This window comes from Ambystoma mexicanum, chromosome 6p (genome assembly GCF_040938575.1).
Source record: "Ambystoma mexicanum isolate Mex_15411 chromosome 6p, UKY_AmexF1_1, whole genome shotgun sequence".
In the NCBI taxonomy this organism is placed as follows: Eukaryota; Metazoa; Chordata; class Amphibia; order Caudata; family Ambystomatidae; genus Ambystoma; species Ambystoma mexicanum.
Window position 1 is genome coordinate 50,862,076 of NC_090935.1, and position 12,282 is coordinate 50,874,357.

The 12,282-nt window shown below is 47.9% G+C and overlaps 1 protein-coding gene across 2 annotated transcripts in view; it reads right to left on the bottom strand.

The window, feature by feature from the left end:
* TLN1 (talin 1) overlaps positions 1-12,282 on the bottom strand; it is a 1,223,782-nt gene that overhangs the window by 224,861 nt on the left and 986,639 nt on the right. For both annotated transcript variants that reach the window (XM_069626724.1, XM_069626725.1), the window contains 3 exons: positions 11,750-11,896; positions 11,226-11,392; positions 10,342-10,525 (listed from right to left, as the gene is read on the bottom strand). In XM_069626724.1, coding sequence (XP_069482825.1) covers positions 10,342-10,525; positions 11,226-11,392; positions 11,750-11,896 — 498 coding nt within the window. The remainder of the gene's footprint in view (positions 1-10,341; positions 10,526-11,225; positions 11,393-11,749; positions 11,897-12,282) is intronic.

Sequence of the window (12,282 nt, forward strand, 5' to 3'; positions counted from 1 at the left end):
CCTTGCACTGTCCTTTCAACTTGTGCTTATTCAAGGTGACTCCTCTTTAGTTGCTGTGATTTTCTATTTGAACTACTGACTAAAACATTTTCAAATAAGAGAGCAGCAGAACTTTGAACTAGCCCATTGTCTTTGGCTGTCCTGGCTCCCTAAAGCTCCCTTCCGAACCCGTTTGATTTGGCAGTGCTGGTTTCCTTACATGTTTTAATAGTTCAACACTTATTGCCGGGATTAAACACTGCCTACATCCACCTTGGAGAATTGTTAGGAAGAATTCTCATTTCTGCGTTAATTCAGAGACCCCCCAATGTCTTTTGCTGGACTTAAGCACTTTTTAATTTTTATCCTGAAGTGAGACTCCCCCTCCCTCATGTATTTTTCTTTAATTTGAACCCTGTGTTTCTTGTGGTTTTGGAGTCTGACAAACTCCATAGGCATCATCTTTTTGTATTGTGGCACACAGCACCTTCAGTGCAGGGTCACAGGGAAATACTTTGGATTTCTGTTAAGGTTTAAACACCTTCTCCTGGATAAACTACTGTTTCCAAGAGTAGTAATGTGAAATTGACTTTACTTACCTTTTTCTCTTTGTAGACCCAGCACACACTATCTTACATAGAGTGCTGGAGGGGTTAGTATCTCCTTTGTCTATCTTCTCATGTAACATTTTTATATTACCCTTGCTACAACTAATGGTTGGTGGCAGTGGTTTAATTTTTCTACCAAGTGTGTGTTTTTACAGCAGGCTGAATCCTCAGCTGCAGTACTGCACCCATGGGTGCCCATTTTGTCAAAATGGACCAGGCTTCTTTTTTCGCCATTTCTTGTTTGTGAGGTCCTTCTTGGTGCTTACTCTGCGCGCCAAACTAGGTTTGGTCCCTTTGATCGTTTTGTCCTTGGCGGGATTCACGGGTGAAGCCCGCCTCTGGCTCCAGCGTGTCTGGCAGGGTAGGAAGCAAGGGAGGTTCCTGAAACTCCCAGTGATTAGTCTCCTTGGTTACAGGAATCCACCTAAAGGTGATTGGCCGGCTGGCTGTCCTTGAATGACGGCCACCCTGTAGTTTGAGTGACAGCTAGGCTGCGAATGAATGGGAGAAATTTGTATTAAAGGCAAGGTCTTTTGCAAGGAAGGCAGAGTCGACCACTGGACAAAGGAACCGAAGAAGAAACTGGAAGAGGACACTTGCTGCACCCTCCTGGCACCCTCCTGGACCATTGGCTTGCACAGTGAAGCCCTGCTGCAGTGCTGAAGCTCAAAATGTCTTATCGGCTAGAGAAGCCTGTAAAGGGTGACTTCTTTGCTTGGGTTGGTGGGACCAACTGACCCCAAGACAAACTTGACTGGAAGCCCTTTCTCTGCTGGCTGTACTACATTGCTGCTGCAGGAGCCGAGTGCCAGGAGACAGGAACACCAGAATCGACTGCATAGTTTTTAAGCCGGACCCGAGCTCCACGAAGATCTTGCGGACTCCCTCAAAGCAGGACTGACCAAGCCTGAGCCACCTCAACAGAGTCCTGGACCCCAGAAGGAATAAGTTACCTACCTGTAACTGTTCTTCAGAATGGGTCTGGCATGTATTCACATGCTCATGAATAATCCCCGCTGCCAAGCTTGGAATCCTCGGTAAAAAAATAAAATAAAAAAAAATAAAAATCTCTTTCTGAACGGTCTTTCTCCTAACAACCAATCACTGAGCTCTGGGTCATACTGCCCCCAGCCAATGACTGCCCTCTACCTAAGCCCCTCCTCAGACAGCCATCTTCAAATTTGGTAACACAAAGTGGCCGTAGGACCAAGAGAAGAGCCTCAGAGGGGTAGGCGGGAGGGTTCACATATGAATCCATGCCAGACACATGCTGGTTAACAACAGTTACAGGTAAGTAACTTGTTCCTTCTCCAGCATGGGGTCTGGTATGGATTCACATGTTCATGAATTAAGAATACATAGCAGAACACACATGCACAACCACGGGAGGTGGCAAGGCTCAACAGTTAGGCAAGATTGTATGCAGTACCCTTTGGGTGCAATACAACAACTCAGACCTCCTGGCAATCGGAACCCAACCTATAAGTCTGTACTACACAGGTTGGTAGCATGTTGAGCAGCCAGGCTTATCTCCAGTGGGGTCAATGAGAGCTGTAGGGGAAATAAACTGAGATTCACAGTGACAGGTTTTCAAATAAACTCTTACCCACAAGGTTTCTTGATTAAGCAATAATTAAACAGTCCGAGTAAGCCTTCTTCAGAAGCAGGCAATATAACAGTAACACACAAATACACTCCAAAAATACAACTCTTAATGTTTCCAAATCAGCAAGTACCCATTTGGGATGACTCTCAGACACTACCTACACCCTCAGGTGACTTCAATAGTTAGGGTGCTGGGGACATTAATATATCACTGTTGCATTTAGAATCAGACTTAGGAGTATGTCAAAGAAAAAAGGTTATTAGAGCAAAACAAGAGATCACACAAATATTCTGAAACAGGTAAATACTTTTGGTAACCCCCAATGCAAAGTTAGTTAACCCCTTCCTGGAAGGAAGACCAAACACAACGGGAAGAAGAGTCATTCAGGGAGCCAGGCTAGGCTAAAGTCAATTGGACAAAAGTCTAGGTGAGCAGAAGCACTTCTTGCAGTTAGGTAAATGTCTTGCACAATGTTTTAGAAGTCTTTGTAGAAAAGAAGACATCAAAGCAGGTCCACAAGCTGATTAGGCTTGTGAAGTAAAGAAGCTGACCGCAACTCTACAGAGCAACCAAGACGAGTCTCAGCAGAGGAAAAGTAAGGATACAGCAAGAGGTAAGTTCTCTTAGACTGTCCAGTACCTTTGGTTCGAAGAAAAGGGCTTTGGATGGCTTCTGTTCCACTGCAGCTCTGCAGATCCTGTGTTCCTGGGCCTCAATCGTGGGGACAAGAGGGAGACTGTCTGGAGGACTCCTGCACTGCAATGGGATGGTCGGCAACAGAAAAGGGCCAACTTCTATTCAGTGGCACTTCGCAGTTTCAGCGCCTCACATCTAAGCAAATAGCAACACTGCAGACTCTTGGCTGTCGAGATGGCTTTACTTGCATCTGGGCTCCAGCACTCAGTTGAGGTGGCTCTGGCTCGGTCAGTCCTGCTTCCTGGAAGTCCAGAGGATCTTCCTGGAGCTTTTGCCCAACTTGAAAGCAACGCACACAAACTGGTGTTCCTCTCCATGGCTATTCGGTTCCAGCAGCAATTGCAGTGGAATTTCAACCAGCTCCGAGAGGATGTCCACATGGCTTACTTTGGAGTTGATTGGTCCCACCAAATCAAGGGGCGATGTCGTCCTTGCAGGGCTTCTCTAGTCGCAACGAAAGTGGAGTTTGAGCAAAGCAGCAGGGCTTCACCGGGCAAACCAACTAGTCCAGGATCTGCAGCTGGCGTGCTCTTCAAGTTCTTCTTCGGATTCCTTCGTCCAGTGGTGGACTATGCCTTCCAAGCCAAAAAGCCTCACCTTTTATGCAGGTTTCTCCCATTCGTTCCAGCCTAGCTGTCAATCACCAAGCAGGGTGGCTGTCCTTGCCGGATTGCCAGCCGGCCAATCACCTAAGAATGCATTTCTGTCTCCTAGGTACTAAGCACAGGAGTTATCGGGCACCTCGCTTGCTTCCTGACCCTGCCAGACACCCAGGAGCCAGAGGCGGGCTTCACTCGTGAATCCCGTCAAAGACAAAACAAATAAAGGGACCAAACCTGGTATGGCGCGCAGAGAAAATCTCAAGAAGGGCCTTTCCATAATGAAATGGCGAAAAAAGAAGACCATGGCAATTTTGACAAATGCTTTACTGCAGCTGCGAACGCAGCCCCCGGTAAAAGCGCACCACAGTAGTTAAGTAAACCACTGCCACCAGCCATTCGAGGAAATGGTAACACAAAATTGTTACATGAGAAAATAGACAAACGGGATACTAAGTAACCCCTGCAGCACCCTATTGTAAGATAGTGTGTGCTGGTCTAGAAAGTTACAAAAGTAAAGTCAATTTCACTTCACTGCTCTTGGAAACAGTAGTTTATCCAAGAGAAGGTACTTAAACTTTGGGGAAATCTGAAAGAATTCCCTGAGGACTGCACTGAAGGTGCAGTGTGACACAATGGAAAAGATGATGCCTATGGAGTTTGTCAGACTCCATAACCAAAAGAAACAGTGTTCAAAATCACATTAAAATACATGAGAGAGTTGGAAAAAGGGACTCACTCTCTCCAAGTAAAAAGTCCTCAATATCCCGCAAAGTTCCTGGGGGTCTCTAAGGTAGAAAGGAATTAGCACATTTCTGATAATTCTCCCTAACACTGTCCTCGACTGTATCCTTGTCACCTTCACACCTTCATCGTCGGGGCCCTTGTCGTAGGGTCTGATCCTGACATTCTCCTCCTCCGCCTGGATGGTCTGAAAGTAGACAAGTTCCTCCTCCTCTGAGATATCCGTTCCGTACCCTGGAGACCTCCGGCGACCGCCCTCCCCCCTTCTTCGCGTCCAGAGGGGACAGTCTCGGGGAGGTGACCGGCATCTTCTTCTCCGGGGTCTTCTCTATGGGCTGGAATGAAGACTCCCCCCTGGCAGAGGGACGCTCTTGCCTTTGGGGGTGCGCCCTGCAGTTCTGCCTCCGCAGCCTTCGAGAGTGACGCCGCCACCACCACCTCGATGGAAGGCAGGGCCTTCGTCGGGTGTACCTGGGCCTTCACGGTCAGGACCGGTCCTTGTCCTGCTTGGCCTTCTCCTTAGGGGGCGGGTCAAAGCCCTGATCCCCCTTGGTCTTCTCCGGCAGGTCGGTCTTGGACCTCTCCTTGGCCGTCTCCGTGGCCACCTTGACTTTTCCCAGATGGTCAGACTTCCTCTTGGATGACAATCCTGAGCGCTGAGCGGATGATCTTCCACATGGCATCCTTCTCCTTCGATATGGTGCACACGGCTTAGGCCTGAAGAATCTTCTGGAAGCCTCCACAAAGAAACTCGACGAAATCCGCCCTTGAGGGGCTCTGATTGACCGAAAAATAGAGAAAACTCTTCCAAAAAGCAAAAAACGCAGTAAAAGCTCGAGAGCGAAGCACAAGGTCTCCCAACACTTGAACGTGCAGTAAAAATATGAAGATGGCTGCCAGAGGAGGGGCTTAGGTAGAGGGCAGTCATTGTCTAGTGATTTGTTGTTAGGAGAAAGACAGTTCAGAAATGCAACTGATTTTCCTGTTTTAGCGAGGATTCCCAACCAGACGGGTAATATTCATGAGAATGTGAATCCATGCCAGACCCCAGGCTGGAGAACCAGAGCATTGACTGGAGATCGACAGATGGAGATGAAGATTAGCGGCCACCCTCACCGCTGCGGGACCCGCAGCAGCGGTGACCCCGACGCGTGCAGACTTGCACTGCTTGGCCTTGTGTTGGGCCCCCATGGGCGGGGTGCCCTCAAGGGATTTAGAAGCCCGCTCAGTTTTCCCATATCCAGGAGGCATGCCCCTGGGTGCCACCCGGTGCAGTGGCCTTGGCCTGCAGCCATGCTTGCAGTCGTTGATGTTGGTCCCTCAACGTGAGCTTTGAGAAGCCACAGCAAAAAGCACAATCTTCCTCCTTGTGCATCGGGTGCAGGCCCTACAGACAATGGGAATGCTTTTTGTCCAGGTACACATTCTGCAAACCGCAGCGAGCACAGTTTGAAGAGGGAAGCACCTTCCTTTTTCCTGTCCGACATGATCCACGTGGTGTAGGCCTGAAGAAACTTCTGGAAGCCTCCAAGAAGAACACTCGACGAAAATGGCCCTCGAGGGGCGATGAAAAATCAGAAAAACAGGTCCCCGTTAGTCGGAAGGATGATCGATTGAGCACACAGCCTCGATTGACCGGAAAATAGAGTTTACCACTCAAAAAGCAAAAGACGCAGCAAAATGCACCAAGAGCAAAGCACGAGGACTCCCAACGGTTGAACATGCGGTAAAAATCTGCAGATGGCTGCCTGAGGAGGGGCTTAGGTAGAGGGCAGTCATTGGCTGGGGTCAGTATGACCCAGAGCTCAGTGATTGGTTGTTAGGAGAGACAGCTCAGAAAAAAAAAACGATTTTTCCCTTTACCAAGGATTCCCAGCTCGACGACGGGGAAGATTCATGAGCATGTGAATCCATGCCAGACCCCATGCTAGAGAACTTTAACACTTAAATGCAATATTGAGATTGTGGAAAAAGGAAAAGGTTAGGGAAGGAAACAAAGGTTAACAAGTCAGGTAAGTACTTTACAATCCCCCATTGAAGTATAGGTTAACCCTTTACCAGCTATACAAGTAATTTATACATGACTTTTTGGAGGGACAAACACAAAGGGAGCCAGGACAACCAATGTCAATTGAATAAAGAGGCACTTCTTGAAGATAGCAAAAACGTCTTGCACAATGTTGTGGAGAGTTTGTAGAAAATAATCACTGTTGGGCCACAAGCTGGCAGGCTTGTGAAAAGCGAAACTGCAAGCAACTCTGCAAAGGGCAGCAAATGCAAGTCTACAGTGAGAGCAAGCAAGCTACACACAACACGAGGTAAGTACCCCATGTTGGACAGTACCTTAGGTCTAAAGGAAAGGGTCCAGCTGGCTTCTGTTCCTGTTGTAGTCCTGCAGATGCGGTGTTCCGTGGCCTCAGTCATGGGGACAAGAGGGAGGATGTCTGGGAACTCCTGCACTACGGTTTCAAGGTCAGTGGCAGCAATGGGCTTCCTCCAGATCAGCGGCACTTCGCGGTTTCAGCTACTGGCAAATAGCACTACTGCAATTCTTGGACACCTTGTGGGCTCCCCTTGCTTCTGGGGTCCAGCACTCTGTTGAGGTGGCTCAGGCTTGTGTCACCTAGCTTCAGGAGGGTCCTCAGGATTTTCCTGGAGCATGGGTCTGGCTTAAAGATTATGCACTCGTTCCTGGTGTTCCTGTCCCTCGGTCCAAGCAGCAGCGAAGAAGTACAGCCAGCAGGGAGAGGGGTTCCAGACAAGTTCGTCTTGGGGTCAGTTGGTCCCACCAACACAAGGGAAGACGTCGTCCGTTCCGTGCTTCTCTAGTCGATACGAAAATTGGAGCTTCAGCGCTGCAGCAGGGCTTCACCGGGCAAACCAACGGTCCAGAAGGGTGCAGCAAGGTACTCTTCCAGTTTCTTCTTCGGTTCCTTTGTACAGTGGTCAACTCTGCCTTTCTTGCAAAATACCTTGCCTTTTATGCACGTTTCTCTCTTTCGTTTGCAGCCTAGTTGTCACTCACACAGCAGGGTGGCTGTCCTCCAAGGATGCCAGCCAGCCAATCACATTTGGGTGCATTCCTGTAACCAAGAAGACTAGGCACAGGGAGTTTGGGTACCTCCCTTGCTTCCTGCCCTGCCATACGCACTGGAGTCAGAGGCAGGCTTCACCCGTGAATCCTGCCAAGGTCAAAACAAAGGGACCAAACCTGGTTTTGCGCACATAGTAAACAAGGAGGACCTCACAAACAAGAAATAGCGATAAAAGAAGACCGGGCCATTTTGACAAAATGGGCACCAATGGGTGCAATACTGCAGCTGAGGATTCAGCCTGCGGTAAAAACACACAATGGTAGGAAAATTAAAACCACTGCCACCAGCCATTAAATGTAGTGAGGGTAACATAAAAAATGTTGCATGAGAAGGTAGACAAAGGGGATACTAACACCCCAGCACTCCCACATAAGATTGTGCATGCTGGGTCTACAAAGAGAAAAAGGTAAGTAAAGTCAATTTTACTTTACTACTCTTGGTAACAGTAGCTTATCCAAGAGAAGGTATTTAAACCGTAGCAGAAATCTAAAGGACTTCTCTGTGACACTGCACTGAATCTGCTGTGTGTCACAATACAAAATGATGATGCTTATGGAGTTTGTTAGAGAAAAATACGAGAGAGCGAGAAAAAGGTCTGACTCACTCCAGGAAAGAAATTAAAAGTCCTAAAGTCCAGAAAAAGAGCTGGGGGTCTCTAAGGTAGAAGGGAATTAGCACGGAAATGAGAATTCTACATAACAGGGTACACTGGGGGAGAGGGTGCCTGGCACAGATGTGCAGGCTGAAACGGGGGCGTCGGATGATGCTTCCTCTTCTGCCGAAGGCTGATCGGGAGTTTGGGGGGGGGGGGCATAGGAACCAGGCCCTGGGGCATCCTTTTCTGGATCCCTGACACCAAAGTGTGGAAGGACGACAGGATGCCCAGAGATAGATCCAACGCTGAGCTGGCGTGATCTGAACACTAGGACCTGTGCCGCCGTCGTCCTCCATGTCCTCATGGACCGTGTGCAAGGGCTCCAGGTCCTCGTCTTTGGACGAAACTTCCAGGGCCTGGGACAAAGCCTGGGCTGGTCTGGGGCCTCCGCGCCCCCCTCCCCATTTTCCACCCTGATGTGTCGGAGCCGGACTCGGGGACGCCATCCTCTTCTTTGGCGTGCCAACAGACTGCACCAAAGTCACTGCAGCAGTTGCTCGCCTCAGAGCCAGGGACACCTTCTGCGCTGTGGGGGTTACCTTTATGGGGTCAGGCCCTTTCGCCTTCGTGAGAGCAGCCACCACCAGCTCCATCGTCGACGAAGACTTCTCCAGAGCCGCTTGGGCCTTCTTGGGCAGTTCGGTAGTCTTCTCCTCCATCCCTGGCTTCTCGTAGCTTAGCCGGGTTGGACGATTTACTTTTTTTCGAGGAGCTAGATCGCTGGCTGGCAATTGAGACTGATGGAGGTTGATCGCGCCCGGTCCATCGCGGGACTCGCTTGTGCTGCGACCCACATGGAACCAGACTTGCAGTGCTTGGCCTTGTCTTGGGCCCCCACGGATGAGGTGCCCTCAAAGGATTTAGATGTCCCGGGTGAGGCATGGCCCTGCTCAGAGCACGGGGCAGAGGCCTTGGCGTTTAGCCACACAGCCAGTCTACTGTGCCTATCCTTTGTCGTCTACTTGGAGAAGCCAAGGCAGATCTCCACTCTCCGTCCTTGTGATCCGGATAAAGACAGAGGCATTGGAGGTGTTTGTCCTCCACAAACACCTTCCGTAGCCCACACTTGGTGCAGGACCTGAAGAGGGATCGATCTTCCTTTTCCTTTGTCATGGTCGTAGGCTGCGAAGTAGGCCCGATGGCCTTCTGGAAACTTCGAAGAGACTTTTATGATCTTTGCCCTTGAGGGCCGCTGAAATTCACAGACCACTGATCCCCGCTGATAGCAGTTGGAGAAAAGAGCACGCAGGCTCTTTTTAGAACAAAAATAGAACTTTTTTTCCAACCAAACAACGAGAAAACGTAGAAGTAGCTCACAGAGCAAAACTCGAGGACTCGCAACACTTAATCGTGCGGTAAAAATATGAAGCTGGCTGCCAGAGGAGGGACCTAGGGAGAGGGCAGTCATTGGCTCGGGGCAATAGGACCAGAGTACATTGACTGGTTTAGAGGAAATCGTTTTTTTCTTTTACAGAGGATTCCCGGCCTGACAGGGCATATTCATGAGCATGTGAATCCATGCCAGACCCCATGCTGGAGAACTAAACACTATCCTGAACGTAGGTAGAGGTTCATACTGTTGCATTAATTTGTGTTCCACCATTCAGAAAAATATCCTGGTAACAGGGTTGGTTTACTATGTGATTTCTTAACCAAGTGTCACTACATAACTGACAGGGTCTACTACCCTTGAATTCCTATAAGTATTCTAAAAGTAACTTGTGGTTTTTCTCCCCCTGAATAGGTGTGTTCTATTCCAAATGTGTAGGACTGACTTGCCTAGAATTACTGTTGGTATTCTGAACAAGGTCTATGCTTTGGTCTGTGTACCTTACACATTCTGTTTTTATATTGTGTTTACGGATCTATGACAAAGTACTTATCCCCCAAGATTTACCTTGGTCTACTTCCATTTATAACAAACATCTATTGTGTATAATACTTCTGGGTCTAAGTGCTTCTATTTAACCATTTGTATGCTACAGGTTCTTTGTACTTTCCAACAGCCCTCTCACCCTCCCACGAAAAGCCTGGCTGCTCCGTCTATGCTTCCAAATACTCAGGTGGTACAGCCTTATACTAAGAGTAGAGTCTTGTACTATCTCAGTTTTATAGGTTTTATGAGGCCCTTGGACTTCAGAAAAACTGTCCTAACACCATAAAACCTCATGTCTTACTATTTGGCATTAACAAATGGACTAGGTACTGCCTCCATCACATGGGAGACACACATTACTGGCTTGCAGAACCTGAATTTGCAAAATTCTGTAGTTGGTGTGGGGCTTAATGGCTACTCTTGGAAGCCAGGTCTGTTCTAGGGCTTCGTACTCAAGTGGATGGTTGGCTAGGCATATTTTACCTGAGTCTCTGGATCATCAGCTCCTAGGCTGGCAGCACCCAACTTTACTACATCAGCAAGGCGGGTGATGGTGGCCACAGATGACTGCGCAGCCTGTGCAAGTTTTTCCTGACTTGCCGTGGCATTCTGCACAAGAACTTTAGTGTCTTCCACCAGGGCCTTGGCTGTTTTGAGAATCCCTTCCCTGAAGAAAGAGAAAAATAAACAATTTGAGCACCAAGAATCAGGAGGCCCATAGATTGTGCATGTCTACCTATAACCTTCAATGGGTCACACTATTGTTGCGTGCGTATATTGGGCCTTCTTTAATTTACTGTTTTTGTGGCTCAACCACATCTGCCAAGGTGCAGATTCATGCACTTGCTACCCTCTGAAGGAACACAATGGTCATGTTAAGCTTGAGCCGCACGTCTTCAGTCTCAGAGGGACCTCAGTCAAAAAGTAATCTTTTACTGAGATTATTGACTACCACCTTATACAAGTTCTGTGGTAAACAATTACCCACTTAGGGTAAACACCTTTAAATGGGCTTGCATCAGTCTTTGCACAGCCACGACTGTTGACTCTAGAACTGGGTACAATACTCTAGTTGAGTCATTGGACAGGGATGATTTGTACAGTGGAAGCATCCAATCCAGCTGATCATGTGTCGTAGTATCTCAACTCTCCTCCTGCTTTGTACACAGATTTATCAAAGATTTTGCTATTTTTCTGCCAACACAAATGTTTACATTAATGCACCACTTTATGCTACCTAATTTAAATGTGGGCAAGGCAAGGCTCACACCTTATGTTTGAACATCATAAAACAAGCAGCTACGGATAAAGCACTTGATGTTAAGACTTGCCAGAGTCTGATATGCGGGAGTAGACGGCAGAGCTACCTGTGATCAGCAAATGTTTCTGCGTTCTCTCTGTTCAGTGTGCCCGCTGTGGCAAACATGATGGTTGTATCCAAGTCAGCGATTATTCCAGACACCGCACTGGCAGCCGTGATGCATGCCTGGGTACCTCGGTTACCTGCCTGGAGGGCCGCCAACACATGAGACACCTGCATGGGTGAAAGCAGAGCATTAAGGAGACTGCAAGACAACTAAGAGTCAAACAGATGTACATGAAGAGAGGAAAGACGGGAGAAAAATTGAATGGACGCGAGTCTGTGGATAAAAGGACAAACTGGCGAGAGCAAAAGGAGTTACTAGTTCAATGAAAGAGAGTGAGTTTGACAACGGGTAAGGGAAGATTGGGTGAATGTGCAGTTAGAAGGCAGCACATTTACGCGGTAAAATAGACTAAAGGAAGAAGGAACATGAAGGGGGTGTAAGAGAAAACACCAGTGTGTTGAACAAGCTAAGCTTTGTGATATGTGAAAGGATAGAGGAAGACGCTGAAATAAGGCACTCCTAACCTTTTCAGATACTTTGCGTGCACACTCAATCAGCTCCTTTTTCGTGTAGGTGTCATTAGGGCTACACTGTAGGGCTCCTGCCTTGTTCACCAGAGAAGCGCAGCCATGCCCAAGTTCCTGTACCCTATTCTTGATGTGAAATCCAATCTGTGGGCACAGAAATATATACATTAAACATCACCAAGCATTCAGTGGAAAATACCTCCTCCCAATCACCACTCAAGGTGTCTGGGCCAAGGATGTGATTAGAATGGCTATCTTCACAAAGATGGATTATTTTTGTAACAAAAAGATAGCATTTCAATAAAATACTCTTTACATATAATGTACCACCTATTCCAACAATACTAAGTAGATTTACCGCTTTTACCATTGAAGACCAATACAAACTTTAAATGTGGCCATCAACCTACATCATATCCCACGCTTATGAGGGCAACCCAAGCCCCATCCACACGCACAAAATGTTATGCATTATTATGAAGCAGGCAGAGGGAGGTAAACTAAGCACACTGTTGCACAAATTGGACTCA